General features: G+C 39.9%; 1 protein-coding gene across 2 annotated transcripts in view; it reads right to left on the bottom strand.

Moving 5' to 3' along the window:
- osbpl3b (oxysterol binding protein-like 3b) overlaps positions 1 to 18,266 on the bottom strand; it is a 222,673-nt gene that overhangs the window by 101,422 nt on the left and 102,985 nt on the right. The window contains exons 10-12 of one of the 2 annotated variants that reach the window (XM_060824590.1): positions 17,421 to 17,577; positions 14,097 to 14,230; positions 356 to 463 (exon numbers count right to left, since the gene is read on the bottom strand). In XM_060824590.1, coding sequence (XP_060680573.1) covers positions 356 to 463; positions 14,097 to 14,230; positions 17,421 to 17,577 — 399 coding nt within the window. The remainder of the gene's footprint in view (positions 1 to 355; positions 464 to 14,096; positions 14,231 to 17,420; positions 17,578 to 18,266) is intronic. The other variant, XM_060824591.1, reaches the window with a different exon arrangement.

The raw sequence follows: 18,266 nt of genomic DNA on the forward strand, positions 1-18,266 counted from the left end.
AGTCTCTGAAGCAGAAAATTGTCTAAACACTATTTTAAAAAATGTTTCAGCAAGGTTTATAAAAAAATTTAATTCTTTAAATTGGACATCTGGTCATTGTCTCAGCTACACTAGTTTTAAGTAGCCTTTCATATTAAGAACAGTGACCAACATCTAATGCAGCAAGAAATTGAATTTTTTTTTTAAAGAATGCTACAAACAGCAGGAACAATGGCGTTACAGATGAGGTTGAGGTTTACGATAACACATTTATCACTTAATTGCACCATTTGCAGGCATTCAAACTATTTCAGTGATGCATGAACATTCAGTATGAACATGATGGTTATAATTGTAATCATTTTCACAGACCCACCTTAACTGAACCTGGACTTGAATATACAGTGACAGCTGGGTCTACCAGTCTAGACTCAGCATGTATCCTGCACAGCCGGCCTTTGAGCTCTGCATTCTGAGCTAAAGCCTAATAATAAAAGGCATTAAGGAAACACAGAGTATTAATTATTAAAAGCAGACAATCTGTACTACAAACAGACTGAGTGTGTTAATTGCCGAAGAGTTGCAGACATTATCCCAATAGAATGTAACATTTTTTTCTAGTCGTCTTCTTAAACTCAATCACAACTGCAAAAGACAAACGCAGGATTGCAGCACAAAGTTGAAACTGTAAGCTTAAAATCTTGGAATTATTATTGGTATCAAATGCAACGGAAAGTGAGAGTGACAATTTGCTGATAATGCTGCACTTTAACATTTTACATTCTTAAACTGTGTTTAGTTTTATACTTTTGTTGCAGTGCTTAAGAACAACCATAAAGACAAATTTAACTTGATTGCTTTGTCAGGAGCAGTGCTTCATGAGAAGGGAGTGTGGAAAAAATATCAGTCTGAAGTACTAAAAAAAAATCACCAACTTTCACATAGCATTCATTCAGCAATTTTAACATAGCGAACCATGCCAAGGCACTTCACAGGAACCTCAAACAAAATGTGACATCAAGCCATATGACAAATGATAGCATTTAGAGGTAGATAAAAGGAAAAAAATTCCAAACACTGTAAATCCGAAATAATAACATAAATGCCAGAAATAGCAGGTCATGCTGAGAGAAAACTCAAATGATAATGCTTCCGCTGAGAGACTGGAAACAGACCTTCTGAGTTCCTCCAGCATTTTCTGCATTTATAATCAGCACTGTTAAGATAAGAAAGCTAGAAAAATGGAGTTATTAAGGCAATAAGTCAGGAGATTTATAGTCTAGGCAGCTGAAGTAACAGCCATAAATGGGAAAGTGATTGAAGTCAGGGATGGAGGTCAATCATAATTGGAGGAGTGCAAAGATCGTGAACATTAAGTGCTGTAGATAATTATAGAGTAAGGAGTAATTGTCAGCAATTTAAGAACATATGAAATAACAGGGGTAAATCTTGAGCCTACTCTGCTATTGAACAGTACATATTTTTCTGCCTTAAATGTCATTTGCATGCCCATTTTCCCACCATAGCTCTCATATCCTCCAGAGGCCGATCTTGTTTATCTCAGCCTTAAAAATATTCAGTTATGAAAGATCCACCAAACTGGGCTAAAGAAAAATTCAAAAGATGTATAACCTTAGGAATGATGGAATTCCTCCTGTGCTAAATGGTTGGCTTCATATCCTGAGACTGTATCCCATGTGTTCTAGATTCTCAAGTCAGCAGAACAACTCTGTCTCAGTGTACACCCATCTTAACCTTGTGTTTCAATTTGATCAACTTTAATTCTTCTAAACTACAAATAACATTAGCCCAATTTGTTCAGCCTCTTATCATAGAGTAACTTTAACTCTCATCCCAGGAGTCAATGTAGAGAAGCTTTTCTCTACCAATATTCACGCAATGATCAAAGCTGTGTACGCAGGTGTGATCTCCTCAAAGTCCTATACAAATGCAGCAAGACATTTCCATTCTTGACTCTAACCCTTTTGCAATAAAAGTCAATTTACGAGTTGCCTTCTAAGTTGTTTGTTGTACCTGAATTCTAGGTTTCTGTATTAAAGCCACTGTGATTATCAAAATCTACAAATTTCATGCCCTACCACAATAGTGGTATAATACAATTGATAATTTTTCAACTTCCATCCTTTGATTTTTCAGACCTGGAACTTATATGAACTGAAATAGTTGCAAACAAAATGCCATTAAAATGCTGCAGTGCTCATTCCCTCCACTACACTTGAACCAAGCTTCAAGAAATAATTAATAAGGAGGAACTAGTTTGAATTGAAATAAATATTTTCATCGAACGAGACTGAACTAGTCAACTAGACCTCTGCCTCCTGCTTGACATACACCCTTATAAACTTGTAGATTTAAAAACATTGCCTACAATTATCTAGCTTCAAAACAAGGAACACAGACATGGAATTCACAAACCAGCTGGATTTCAGGGAGGTGGTTTTGGCAGAAGCAGGATGGATTTATGGACTGTAACTGGAGAATGATCTCTCTCCTGGTGATAAAGCAAGTTGAAATAAGTTAACTGCATTTAGCTGCATGCTAACACAAATATGAAATCTTTGTTGGCCAATGGAGGAGGTTGAAACGGGAAGGAGGAATGGCTGCAACCATTACTGCTCACCTGGCCACCTGCTAGCTTGCTGCCCATGCACCTAACCTCTCTATATCTCTTTGCAGCCTTTGTGTCCTCCTTACACCTAGCTTTCTATCATCAGATAATTTGAATATATTGCATTTATGTCTTCATCTAAGTTATTAGTGTAAATTGAAAATATTTGAGCTCCCAATACTGACCCTTGCATATTCCACCAGGCACAGCCTGTTAAATGGAAAATGCTCAGGTTATCCCAATACTCAACCTGTTATCCATTAACAAATCCTCAATTCACACTAATATATTACCCCAAATTCCTTAAGCCCTTATCTTGCCTATTTACTTTTAATGTGATACATTATTGAACGCCTTTTGTTGGAAATCCAATTCTACTGTATCAAATCAATATCGTTTCATATCCATCTAAGTACTGGATTGGTCAAATACAAGTCCCTTTTATAAAAGCATGCAGATATTGTTTGATTATGCTGCAAGTTTCTCAGCTTATTAAGACTATTGGAGTTGTAAAATTGATAAACTGGCACCTGTGAAGGGATAAAATCAACGAGGTAAAAACAATGACTGCAGATGCTCGTTGGATGCTGCCTGAACTGCTGTGCTCTTCTAGCACCACTGATCCAGAACCTGTGAAGGGAGATGAACTTGGTGGGAATTGGGATATGGTCAGAGCTCTAGGTAAGCTCAAATTTATGAAGGATGTGAGGCCAGTTAGGGGAGTGCTGAAACAGGAAAAAAGAAGGGAATGTAACCTCTCCGGCATGCTCTGCTATTAAATTTGATTAAGGCTGAACTTTTTAAATCACTTTCCTGCCCAATCCCAAACATCTTTAATTTCTTTGATACCCACAAGTCTATCCATCTCAGTCTTAGCATCTAATGCTTGGAGAATTAGAAAGGAGAATGGAAATTTCCTACTTCAGTCCTAAGTGGCCATATGCTTATCCTGAGAGTAAGACTGCAGTTCACACTTTCCAGCTCAAGAAAAGAATCTCTCAGCAATGGCCTATCCTCTATTAATTTTTTATGTTTCTATGAGACAACCTCTTAAATCTTATTAAAGCCCACAGAATGCAGCCTCAGCCTGCTCAATCTCTTCTCATTGGACAGACAGCTCTCTCATTCCAGGAATCAATCTCACGAGGTTTTTTTTGTTGCAACTCTTCCAAAGCAAGTGCATACTTCCTTTCTTAAGATGATCAAAACTGTACACACAGTAAACAAGACATGATCCTATACAACTGTAGCAAGATAATAAAACAAAACTCAGTGGACACTGGAGATCAGAAACAAAAACAGAAATTCCTGGTGAAACTCAGCAGGTCTGGCAGCATCTGTGGGAAGAAAGCAGAGTTAACTTTATGAACCTGAAGGCACTTCATTAGAACAAATGAAGAGTTAAGGATCTCGGTCTATCAACTCTGCTTTTTTACTCACAGATGCTGCCAGACCAGCTGAGTTTCACCAGGAATTTCTGTTTGTGTTTTCATAATTGCAGCTAGCCTTGATTACATGAATACTTCAACCCTCTCACATCAAAGTTGAACACATCTTCTCCACTGTTTGCTGCACCTGCATATTAACTTCAGATAACTTGTGCTAAGGGAGCTGCAAATCCCTCTGAATACCAGCATTTACAAATGCCTCACTTTAGAACCAAAAGCTTTCCCAGTCTTCATAACAAGACAGATAATTTTACACAACATATTCCATCCGCTACCTTCTCACCTAATCACTTGTGTGGTCAATAATCCCCTTGCAGCCTCTCTTCATCCACTGCACAGCTAAGTTACCTGTCTAAATATGCTCCGTCAGCAAACTGAGCACACACACCCAAATTGCTACAGACTATAAATAGCTGAGGCCCGCGTATTAATTCTTGCACTCTAGCAGTTAAAGCCAGTCATCCTGAAAATATTGTCTTCCTATGCAGTATCTTTCCTTTCATCAACGCTCAATTCAAGATATAATTTAGCCTGCTCAATACTGTGAAATTCGATTTATATTAAAAAGGTTGGCAGCTCAGAGTATAAAAATCACAAAATGTAGTTACAATGCATCAGAGGGCCCAAATATTTGCATCGACGGGGAGGCTTTGCATCTTAGAGAAAATGGTGTCAAAGGCATAAATCCAGAAATCTTGTCCCTGAATGGGAGTGTGGTAGGACACTGACAGTTCGTATTTTGCAAATGCATGGCATACAAGTGTCATGTTCACATGTTAAATAGGCAGCTACAAATTCAGTCAGATCGGATTTCCCAGTGGAATGTTCAAAACATAATTTGTGTACTTCAGACTTTGTTGAAGCTATAAAGTTTCTGGAGTACTCGATAGAGTCATAGTCATAGAAATATACAGCACAGAAACAGACCCTTCGGTCCAACTCATCTATTCTGACCAGATATCCCCACCCCAATCTAGTCCCACCTGCCACATCCCTCCAAACCCTTCCTATTCATATACCCATCGAAATACCTTTTAAATGTGGCAATTGTACCAGCCTCCACCACTTCCTCTGGCAGCTCATTCCATACACGTACCCCCCTCTGTGTGAAAAAGTTGCCCCTTGGGCCTCTTTTATATCATTTCCCTCTCACCCTATACCTATGCCCTCTAGCTCTGGACTCCCCTACCCCAGGGAAAAGACTTTGTCTATTTATCCTATCCATGTCGCTCATAATTTTGTAAATTTTAGCAAGTTTTGAGAAGACTTGTAGCTCAAGTTAAGCTTCTGGATGTAGGTTTGCTTGCAGAGCTGGGAGGTTCATTACCAGACGTTTCATCACCCTACTAGGTAACATCTTCAGTGGACCTCAGGCGAAGCAGTGTACATGATTTCTGCTTTCTATTTATATGTTTGGGTTTCTTTGGGTTGCTGATGTCATTTCCTGTTCTTTTTCTCAGGGGTGGTAGATGGGGTCTAACTTGATGTGTTTGTTGATAGAGTTCCAGTTCTGTTTGGCTTGTCTTAAGATGATGTGTTGTCCCAGTCGAAGTGGTGTCCTTTCTCATCTGTATGCAAGGATATTAGTGAGAGAGAGAGTCATGTCGTTTTGTAGCTAGTTTGTGTTAATGTATCCTGGTGGTTAGTTTTATGCCTGTTTGTCCAATATAGTGTTTGTTACAGGTCTTGCACGGTATTTTGTAAATGACATTAGCTTTGCTTGTTGTCTGTACAGGGTTTTTCAAGTTCATTAGCTGCTGCTTTACTATGTTGGTGGGTTTGTGGGCTACCATGATGCCAAGGGATCGGAATAGTCTTGCAGTCATTTCTGAGATGTCTTTGATGTAGGGAAGAGTGGCTAGGGTTTCTGGATATGTTTTGTCTGCTTGTTTGGCTTTGTTGCTGGGAAATCGGCGGACTGTGTTCATTGGGAGCCCATTCTTTTTGAATACATGGTATAGGTGATTTTCCCCTGCTCTCGGTAGTTTCTCTGTGCTGCAGTGTGTGTTGGCTCATTGAAATAATGTTCTGATGCAGTTTTGTTTGTGAATGTTGGAATGATTGCTTCTGTAGTTCAATATTTGGTCCGGATGTGTTGTTTCCCTGTAGACCCTCGTTTGAAGTTGCCCATTGGCTGTTCGCTCTACTGTGACATCTAGGAATGGCAATTTGTTGTTATTTTCCTCCTCGAGTGAATTTTATGCCAATAGGGGTATTATTGAAGTCTTGGAGGTTTCCTCTAATTTGTTTCGTTTAGTGATGACAAAGGTGTCATCCACGTAGCGGACCCAAAGCTTGGATTGAATGGTTGGCAGAGACATTTGTTCGAGTCTCTACATTACAGCGTCTGCTGAGAACCCTGATATCGGCGATCCCATGGGTGTTCCGTTGGTTTGTCGGTAGGCTTTGTTGTTGAAGGTGAAGTGTGTGGTAAGGCATAGATCCAATAGCTTGACGATACTGTCCTTGTTGAAGAAGTTAGTGGTGTTTGATGTGTGTGTCTTTGAGTCTTCTAATAGTGTAGTCAGCGTTTCCTCAGCCAGGTTAATGTTGATTGATGGAAACAGTGCTGTTACATCAAAGGAGACCATTATTTAATCTTCTTCTATCTTAGTGTCTTTGATGGTCTTCAGGAATTCTTGGGTGGAGTGGATGGCGTGAGTCTTCTACTCAGTATTTTAGTTTTTGGTATAGCTCCTTGGCTAATCTGTAAGTTGGTGTTCCAGGTAGCGAGACTATGGGTCTGAGGCGGGGCTCCTGGTTTGTGAATTTTGGATAATCTGTAGAAGCATGGTGTGTTGGATCCATCTGGTTTCATTTTTTGGAAGTTGGTCTTAATTATTTCTCAGATTTCTGAAGTTTTTTGAGTAAGGCTGTGATTTGGTTCTCTAGTTGTGGGATTGGGTCTACCGCCACTTATTGGTAAGTGTTGGTATCTGTAAGTAGTGTGTTCGCTTTTTCAATTTAGTCTCTTCGATTTAGAATGACTGTCAAGCATTCTTTATCTGCAGGTAGGATAACAATGTTTTTATTTTTTCTAGTCTTTCCAGTGCTTTCCTTTCTTGTGTATGGAGTGTGTTTCCTTCCATTTTTCTGCTTAATGTTAGTGCGACTATCTGTCTGTTGGCTTGCTGGATTTCGTCTGTGAGTTGGTTGTGTTTTAGTGTTGTTTCTAATGCTGCTAAGAAATCTTTGTCTGCGCCCGGGTAATTGTAATTTAATCCTCTTACTAAGACGGCGTTTTCAGTGTCTGTTAAGGGTCGGTCAGGTAAGTTTTTTTATCTATGCTTCTGTTTTGTCAGTGTTTTTACTTTGTGTAAGTTTGTCAAGTTTCTTCTGCAGGTCTAATTTTTATTGATTTCCAGTGTTTGTCGCTGTCTAATACCTATGGTTTGTTGTACTGTGTCTGTCCATTCATGGTCTGTTGCATGAGTGAGTAAAGATTTTTGGTGCAAAATTTCCCAGTTGTATTTACAGAGTCTGTTGTGGGCATAATCAATCATTTCTCTAAGCATTCTGCAGCTGTTTTGCTCTGCTATTCTTTTGGCTAGTGGGGTGTTAAGGAGAAATTTACATTTAAGACATTTGGTAGTGCCTGCTTCCTTAGGCATTCATGCAAGAAGTACAGCTGTTCGCGAGTGTCACTCTGTCGGGTGGCGTTAGTTTCCCATTTTCGGGCCATTTGTAAACCTCTATAAGGTCACCCCTCAGCCTCCGACGATCCAGGTAAAATAGCCCCAGCCTGTTCAGCCTCTCTATAGCTCAAATCTTCCAACCCTGGCAACATCATTGTAAATCCTTTCTGAACCTTTTCAAGTATCACAACATCCTTCTGATAGGAAGGAGAACAGAATTGCACACAATATTCCAATAGTGGTCTAACCAATGTCCTGTACAGCCACAACATGACTTTGCAAATCCTGTAATCAATACTCTGACCAATAAAGGAAAGCATACCAAACGTCATCTTCACTATCCTATCTACCTGTGACTCCACTTTCAAGGAGCTATGAGCCTGCACTCCAAGGTCTCTCTGTTCAGCAACACTCCCTAGGACCTTACCATTAAGTGTACAAGTCCTGCTAAGATTTGCTTTCCCAAAATGCAGCACCTCGCATTTATCTAAGTTAAACTTCATCTGCCACTTCTCAGCCCATTGGTCCATCTGGTCCAGATCCTGTTGTAATCTGAGGTAACACTCTTTGCTGTCCACTACACCTCCAATGTTGGTGTCATCTGCAAACTTACTAACTGTACCTCTTATGCTCACATCCAAATCATTTATGTAAATGACAAAAAAGTAGAGGGCCCAGCACCGATTCTTGTGGCACTCCACTGGTCACAGGCCTCCAGTCTGAAAAACAACCCTCCACCATCACCCTCTGTATTTTACTTTTCAGCCAGTTCTATATCTAAATGGCTAGTTCTCCCTGAATTCCATGTGATCTAACCTTGCTCATCAGTCTCCCATGGGGAGCCTTGTCAAAAGCCTTATTGAAGTCCATATAGATCACATCTACCGCTCTGCCCTCATCAATCCTCTTTGTTACTTCTTCAAAAAAACTCTATCAAGTTTTTCAGACATGATTTCCCACGCACAAAGCCATGTTGACTATCCCTAATCAGTCCTTGCCTTTCCAAATACATGTACATTCTGTCCTTCAGGATTCCCTCCAACAACTTGCCCACCACTGCAGTCAGGCTCACTGGTCTATAGTTCCCTGGCTTGTCCTTACCACCCTTCTTAAACAGTGGCACCTCCAGTCTTCCGGCACCTCACCTGTGACTATCGATGATACAAATATCTCAACAAGACGCCCAGCAATCACTTCCCTAGATTCCCACAGAGTTCTAGGGTACACCTGATCAGGTGCTGGGGATTTATCCACCTTTACCGTTAAGGCATCCAGCACTTCCTCCTCTGTAATATGGACATTTTTTTCAAGATATCACCATCTATTTCCCTACAGTCTATATCTTCCATGTCCTTTTCCACAGTAAATATTGATGCAAAATACTCATTTAGTATCTCCCCCATTTTCTGCGGTTCCACACAAAGGCCGCCTTGCTGATCTTTGAGGGGCCCTATTCTCTAGTAAAAAGTGAGGTCTGCAGATGCTGGAGATCAGAGCTGAAAATGTGTTGCTGGTTAAAGCACAGCAGGTCAGGCAGCATCCAAGGAACAGGAAATTCGACGTTTTGGGCCAGAGCCCTTCATCAGGAATGAGGAGAGGATGCCAGGCAGGCTAAGATAAAAGGTAGGGAGGAGGGACTTGGGGGAGGGGCGATGGAGATGTGATAGGTGGAAGGAGGTCAAGGTGAGGGTGATAGGCCGGAGTGGGGTGGGGGCGGAGAGGTCAGGAAGAGGATTGCAGGTTAGGAGGGCGGTGCTGAGTTCAAGGGAATCGACTGAGACAAGGTGGGGGAGGGGAAATGAGGAAACTGGAGAAATATGAGTTCATCCCTTGTGGTTGGAGGGTTCCCAGGCAGAAGATGAGGCGCTCTTCCTCCAACCGTCGTGTTATGTTCTGGCGATGGAGGAGTCCAAGGACCAGCATGTCTTCGGTGGAGTGGGAGGGAGAGTTAAAGTGTTGAGCCAAGGGGTGGTTGGGTTGGTTGGTCCGGGCGTCCCAGAGGTGTTCTCTGAAGCGTTCTGCAAGTAGGCGGCCCGTCACCCCAATATAGAGGAGGCCACATTGGGTGCAGCGGATGCAATAGATGATGTGTGTGGAGGTGCAGGTGAATTTGTGGCGGATATGGAAGGATCCCTTGGGGCCTTGGAGAGAAGTAAGGGAGGAGGTGTGGGCGCAAGTTTTGCATTTCCTGCGATTGCAGGGGAAGGTGCCGGAAGTGGAGGTTGGGTTGGTGGGGGGTGTGGACCTGACGAGGGAGTCACGAAGGGAGTGGTCGTTCCGCCTAATCTCCCTTCAGAATCTCAACCTTTTCTCTCCCTATATCATTGGTTCCAATGTATACAATGACCTCTTGCTGGCCCCTCTCCCTCGAGAGCATTCTGCACCCTCTCTGAGACATCCTTGATCCTAGCACCAGGGAAGCAACACACCATTCTGATTTCTCACTGCTGGCCACAGAAACATCTGTCTGTGCCTCAGACTAGAGAGTCCCCACACACATTTGATCTCTTGTAACCCAATGTACCTCTCATTGATTAGAGCCAGTCTCAATACCAAAAATGTGGCTTTTCGTGCCACGTTCCCCTAAGAATCCGTTACCCCCTACATTTTCCTAAACAGCATACTTGTTTGAGTGGAGATAGACACAGAAGACTCCTGCACTACCTGCCTACCTCTCTTACCTTTCCTGGAGTTAACCCCTCTATGTGACTGCATCTGTGACTTTTCCCCTTTCCTATAACCGCCATCATCACATACCCTTGCTGTTGCAAATTCCTCATTGCCTCTAACTGTCTCTCCAACCTGATCAAGGCAAGGTATCCATTTAGACATGGACCCAGGTTACCTTTGGAAGAAGTCAGGTGCTTTTTCATGTTATTTAAACTTCCCATGAATGTATGAGAGAAGTGCATAATTAATTTAAAACTGTCAAGCACATTGGAATTCTCTAGAGAGCTATCAAGACATTTAAATCTCCTGCCCTTTAAATATGTAGGCAAACTATCTGCCACATTTTTCAAAAGTTCAGTGTTTTCTACTTCAGTTTGTCTGTTGATAGTAGTCAGAATTATTATTTTGATTAGCATTATATGATTACTGCTTTATTACCTCATTCATGAGCTATGATCATAGTGGGGTGCTTTGAAGTGGGTCCATAAATACAAATGTGATTTTTCCGCAAGATATTTGAAGGAAGTTAAATAAAGTAAAGGGATTTTTCAAAAACAATTGCTGCCTCATCATAGGCACAAGGATTTTATTTTATCTGAACATATCTCCCAAGGCCTGCTGATAGAAAATACCAGATAAGTTGGCATGGAAGATGTCAAGGCAAAAGGTGATGAATGGGGGAATAATTTGACATATATGTTGTGGTGACCTAAGTTGGCATGGAGTCTACAAGAGACCATGTAGGGGCCATAGGTAGTGGCATGAAATAGCACAGAAGTATAGGGAACTTTAGGATGATTTGGGCATGTAAAGGATTCGAGCTGAAGGAATTATTTTTGCATTTTTTTTAAACAGCTGGGAAAAAAAGTGAGAGCGCATCAAGGTCAGTCTTTCAAAGGCCCACCTCAGCAACCAGCCATCTGTGGGGCTGTCTTCAAACCCTATCCGGGTTAGGTTGCCCGACTCCCACAAAAACCCTAGAACGATGATTCAAAATTCAGTGACAGTTATTTTTCCCTCAGGTCAAGTTTGCAGAGTCAGCAAGTGTCATAATTCTGGGTTCCCAATCCAGGCATGAAAATTCAGACCCAAGTTGCCGATGGAAGTAAGTTTCCCACAGCAAATGTTCACACAAAACCACTGGGAAAGCAGTGAGCATTGAGCCCCAATTCATCTTGGAGAAATTTGACCAGTCCCATTAAGAGCCATTCATTGTCTCTTTCACGTCAATATTAAACTTCCTGAACAACGGGTGGGAGGCTTGACTTCAAAACACTCCCAAAAATTATGATTAAAATATCCCCAATTATTTCAGAACCATTAATCTAACCTCTTCAGAATGATCACATGTCCCTCCTTGGCTAAATAGAAAATAGGATTGTTTGACAAGATGGAGGTGGGCTTTAGATTTTGTCGAACAAACATTCCATGACTGTTTTGCAACTGTCAAGGGGAAAGGTCTTAAAATTCCCTTCAATAATTTTGTACCTATATGAATATTCATTACTGATTTATACAATGTAAGAACATAAAGGCCAAGTTCTAGATATGAACAGATTTGAAAAACTAGTTTTTGATTCATTATGACAACTTATAGGTAGTGAAAGCATTCTCATGAAGCCTCTGACCAAATCAGCAGCTAATGGTGAGTGAATAATATGTAAAAAGGCATCATCAAACACAGGAGAACCACAGCAGGATACCACTCATATTTTGAGAAAAATATTTTAAACTCTGCACAGTTTGTTAATAGAAGTCAGCATACTGAATAGGCTAAAACAATTCAATTTGGTGCAACTTAATGCTCTTGTGCTGCTTATTTCAGTTCAGCACTCATTATTGTATAGCAGCTTTTTAAACTTGAATGATTCTAAAAATACATAGTTCCTTTGGTAAAAATAGCAGAAAATGACAAAATAGGGAGGGTTTATTAAATTCTATAAAGAGGGCAGAGTGTTACTTACAGAAACTACATATTATTAGAATATTAGGCTGTTGATTGTCAGATGAAAGATTAGACAAACAGATGAAAGGAGTGTTTTCTATAGAGAATGCAAAGCAATAAGTTTAATAAAAAGGATCAACAATAGCCATAATGGTAAAAATGTATAAACGAAGATACACTTTAGGAGCTCCGACATATCTTCAAATTTGGACAAACAAGTTGACAATTATGCATAATTAGCAAAAGCTTATTTAGTACAGGCATAAATCTCCTTCCAGATATCACACTTTGTATAAATACAGAACAATTTTTAAAAAAAGGTTAATTGCTGATCTGAACTGCATAAGTTACTAACCGTTACCTCATTACCTCAGTTTTAAAAGCAAAAACTTAGCTATAATTACCTAAGCAGTGACTTTAAAAAGAGACTGACCAAATTAGCAGCTCAGTGTCACTCTACTTCTGAGCAACACCAAAGCAAACACATTGCATTATACGGTAGGACATGTGGAACTCCAATTTAATGTCCACTTTAAAACAAATACTTTTTGGAACAAATTTTTAACAATCTGCAGAAAAATATAAAGGCAGATCAGTCAAGGAACTTGCATTTATCAAATACCTTCATACAGAGAAATATCTTAAAACGCTTGTCAAAAAATCATTTTTTAAACCAAAATCAATAGACTGAAAAGCATACCAAAAGAATATTGGCCTGAATGCCAACTCTTGTTCAAAACCATGATGGAATCTTTAATATCCAACTGTAACAGGCTGCACCAGCATCTCACCCAAAGGATGTTACTTCAGATAATCAACACTGCCATAACTGCAACTGAGTGTCAGGCAGCTAACAATACCAAATCTCTTCCAAATTAAAAGCAAGACTGCTATTAATAAAGGCAAATATTTATTATGAGGGAGACAGTGATTTAGTGATCAGCTCAGTGGACTAATAAAAGGCTAAGGTTAGGTTTCTGCAGGCATGGGTTTAAAGCCAGCTAAATTCCTCAGCAGCTACTGGAATTTTAACTTTTATCAATAAATCTGGAATTGAAAGTAGTCTCATGGTCATCAGTACAGAGACCAATCAGCAATTGTCATAATAGGCCATCTGGTTGGGCTCTTATAGTGCAGTGGCAGTGTCCTTATCTCTGGCTCAGGAGACCTGGGTTCTAGTACCACTTGCTCCACAGGTCTGAGCAAGTTGATTAGAAAGTAGGTTTTTTAAAAAAAAACAAAAGTCACCTGGTTCACTAATGCCCTTTACGTGGTCTGGCCTGCAGGTGAATCCAGATCCACAGTAAAGTAAATAACTCTTAATCAATCCATCAAAGGCTGAGCAAGTCATTTGGCTCAAGGGTAGTAACAGTTGGGCAACAAATACTAGCTATACCAGCACTGCTCACATTCAATTAAAAATAAATGCAAGTAAAAGAATTGTCCTTTTCCCAAAGTTACTTACAAAATCAATTAATGGCTTATGGTAATAAAATGGATTGGGTGGAATTCCACCACCTGAAAATTTTCAAGACCAAAATCCTTTGAAACATTAAGTCATTAGCAAAAAATATGTTCAAATTAGTAAAGTACAATGAAGAGAACCTCTCCCATCAATAAATCACAAACTTGGAATTATTCAAAATAAATTTCATACTCAAGAAGCCTGATTCTGTTAAACTAAAGATTAAAAAAAAATAAACTTTAAGAACTGCTTCTTATTTATATTTTTCTAAAAGTATCCAACCTAACAGCATATTTGTTACTGTTGTACTGACTTAAAAACTTACCGAGGCTAAGGCAGTCTTCAGACCAATTATCTGTGCAGATGGTGCGTGGCAAGCATCATGTTCTGATATCAACTGTTTGAACTTTTCTTTTTCAATTACCAAGGAATTGAACACAGACTTTAAAGCAGAGTGAACTAATAAATAGAAAAAAAAACAACTTTATACAGAACTGGGCTTCAAGAATTACTAAAGTTTCACAGGTAAAACTAAACCAGTTTTTAAATAATGGCTTTTGACTTGTACATAGAAATTGACACTGAGAAATAGTCTCATTTGTAGATCCAGAGGTCTCCTCAAACCAGCAAGAATGAAGCTCAAATGGATTACCCCACACACTGGACCGTTTATGGACTGAGGCTATTTCAGCCTTATGACTTCTCTTAAGTACTTTGATGTGGATAAGAAATTTGGTGTTTCAGAGGAACATAGGTTCAGTACATGGATACCCTTTTTTTAAAATCAGCTGACAACATGGATTCTAGTGATCTTAAACTGAGTAACTGTTAACTTTACAATGTTGTTGTGTTTCTTAATACATCAATAGCTTAGAGGAAAAAAAAAGCGATTTCCTATAGTAATCTTAAAAAAAAAATGTTTAGAACTAAATCCTACACGCCAGGTACATATATTGGAAAAGACCTTATCAGTTATCGTAGGACAGAGTTACCCAATAGGCTTGCTGAGCTTCATACACAAATTTCAAGTGCGTCTTCCATTTTTGAAAAACTCCCCAATTTTGAGATCAAATTTTACAAAATTGCTGTTACATATTTAAGTAATAGTGATGGTAATATATCAAGTAATAAAAAAAAAGGCATTCTACGGTCTTTGTTTCATTAATACACAACATAAAGTCGTTGTCTCATGCCATTTGAGTGCATTCAGGGAAATGTATTCTCAACCTACATCAAAGCTCTTTATTGGCATTAAGGCAAAACATCAGTAGCTTTTCCAGGCTTACCTACAGCATATTAATAAGGGACCATATACTGCTGAAAACTTCAAGGCTACTAGGCTGCAAACCACATATTAAAACTGTGCTGATCAACCACAAGTTCCTGTACAATGCACTAAGCAAGTTAGCAGACCTTGATTACTGAACAACAGGCTCCCCTGTTGTGCAGTCTTGAGACCATTGAGCTTTATAAGTGACAGTAATTCTCTGAGCCCTTAATGGTAATGGTAATCTGTAATTAAAGGAAGACTTGAATCTATTTATCCACAATTCTCTGGGACCATCTGGACAGAAGCTCAGACCATGAAGAAAGCAACTTGGCCCTAGTTTTATCAGCAGTTGAATATTCCACACAGGTATGGGCAGGAAATCTGCACATAAAATTCGATGATATATAACTGAACATCACAGATAATTATCATGACGATGGAAATCATCAACAGACCGCTTCCCTGTCTCATGCATTCCCTGCTACAACCTCTCAAAAGAAAAGCAGTCATAATCAGAAAACAACTATGCAGCCAGTTCAAGGCTGCCCATTAATGAAGACGTGCAAAAGATTCTGAGGTGCAACCTTTAGCCCTGGAATACCTTCTGGTTAAGAGTTCAAATCTCCTAAAACCTCGGAACGCTTACTTGAGACACACTGGTGAAAAATGTCGGGAAACAAACAGGATTAAGAGTCAGGATCTGATCACGACAAATACTCATGACATTTAAATGATTACATCAGAAATTCAACAACCTGCTACTGGGAGACAATAAGATAGCTCAAACATTGTGAAGTTAACCAAAACAGAGAGCACCTTCTGAACCATTTTTGCTAAATTCTTTCCCATAGAATTAATATAATGTCACTGAAGGGCATAGGCTGGACAAACATAAAATGTGGACATGGACATCTTTCTTTCCCCTCTCCAAATTAAGTTTACGACAAACAGAAAATCTGATGAAATGCATGTAAAATATTATTCAGTCCATCTTTTTTCAGTCCGCTCACTCCCCTCTACTATCTTGCAGCAAAGACATTTGGCACTTATACTATCAACAGTATGTATTTCAGCAATGAGCATTTAATTCAATTTGGTCAATGATTAGTTCAAAGCAATTGCTTTACCTAGGTAATACGGTCTCCTTTTTGTGGTTATTGGGATTACTTAAAAATTTACATGTGTTCAGAAGATAACACAAGATGATTTAAACAGAGGACAACTATTTATTTACCTCATTATACACACAAGCATACTATGGAAATAACTAAATTAGACTGACCAGTTGAATGCTGTCCCCAAACACCACACTGAGAAAGTTTTTCCTGCTCCTGGAGTGGCAGGTTAGGAAGCAGGAGCATCAACAAAGTTGGGAACTTGGGCCAGGGCAACTCCCCAATGTATGCTCACCACTGGGGTCTCTTCTTCATGTATGGCAGTCATCAGAGACACTGCGCGCCCCAGAGGCAGGTAGCTAATGAAACTCATTAAGCTCCCAAAAACAGGCAGTATTAGCAGCTGGCTAACAGTTTGCTGATAGCAGAGCAGATCCTCTCATGTAGAATCCCATATCCACTTGGAGCTGACCTCCCAGAAGGATCAAGAGGGGTGGCTGGAGGTCTTTGAAATCAAATTACACAACACAACTGGGGAGTGCAAGCTGGAACCAACTCATCCGGAGGGTTTCCCTTCAAATTAAAGGGGCCTGTTTGTTTGGCCCTTTTGACGTTTTCATTTTTCACTTAACTCAGAGGGCTCCTCCATATCAATCCCAACCTTGCTTCAGACATGCCACGGCGGTCAATGGATTGCCCAAGATTTCAGAGTTGTCATCCCTCTCATGGAGCCAGCAGTACACACATACACATACACGTGTGCACAATGTCTTAATTGCCCTAAGGTGGGCAACGTGGAGGCCATCTCTGGGGAAACTAAATCTGGTTCCCAGCAGACGTGGACCCAAGGTTTTTATCTGGTCCCTACATCAGGGCTCAAAGCCCATGGTAAAATTCTACTGTGTCTCAAAACTGATTCAAAACATTATTCACTCTATCTTCATCTCTACTCAGTCTAAGATTAGTTCTAAATCATTGCTGTAAATGGGCAACTGTCTCTTCACTTTATAGCAGTCATTATTTGAACTTGCTGTAAAGGATAAATATTTGTACTACTATAGTGTAAGCTTATCAGTAATGCGGCATCAATTTTCATTTCAACAGCAGCATAAAATGAACCTTAGAAAATGCACTACATTTTAATGTATTGTTGAAGTACCAAAACAGCACAAAGACTTCCTGTTAGTATCTGTGATCCAAAGTATGTTCAAAAATAATGATTTCTACATTTTAGTATTCTGCAAATACAGAAAGTCATTACTACCTTCATGGGCAATGTTGCAGAAGTCTTCTTGCAGTTTTGAATAATCTGAAGGCAGATCTGAACCATCTGAAAAAGGTTTGGTTTCTCCTTGAAATACCTCAGAGAGGTTAGGATTTGATGCATGCAATCGCATTGGACTGGCCGAGATAGAAGGAACCTAAAGAAAAAATAAAAACATTACATCTCACCAGGATACATTTTGGCTGAAAAGAATTCTTTTGAAAGCATTGTTACCTTAATGAAATTGCATAAATAGTATTGTACATTAGCAAAAACAGAATCAAATGTCCAAAAAGCATAACAAGCTTTTTAATTAAGTGGTGATAAACTGACTACTTGATCTACAAGTAGATTAGATTAAATTCCCTACAGTGTGGAAACAGGCCCTTCGGCCCAACAAGTCAATACCGACCCTCCAAAGAGTAACCCACCCAGACCCATTTCCCTCTGACTAATACACCTAACATTACGGGCAATTTAGCCTGGCCAATCCACCTAACCTGCACATCTTTGGACTGTGGGAGGAAACCAGAACACCCGGAGGAAACCCACACAGACACGGGGAGAATGTGCAAACTCCACACAGTCAGTCGCCCAAGGCTGGAATCGAACCTGGGTCCCTGGCGCTAAGAGACAGCAGTGTTAACCACTGAAGTATAAAATCTCTACCCCCAAATTAAGCCTCAGCGAATGTTGCTACCACTTAGAATTGATTTAACATTGAAATAGACACCTGGACCACACGTAATAAATAATTAAATTCCATGCAAAAATGCCAGGTCATAATCTTTAAAGTCAATTGCTACAAGTATTCATGCTTCCAAGGTGCATATGCACATGTGCATG

This window comes from Hemiscyllium ocellatum, chromosome 5 (genome assembly GCF_020745735.1).
Source record: "Hemiscyllium ocellatum isolate sHemOce1 chromosome 5, sHemOce1.pat.X.cur, whole genome shotgun sequence".
Taxonomy (NCBI): domain Eukaryota; kingdom Metazoa; phylum Chordata; class Chondrichthyes; order Orectolobiformes; family Hemiscylliidae; genus Hemiscyllium; species Hemiscyllium ocellatum.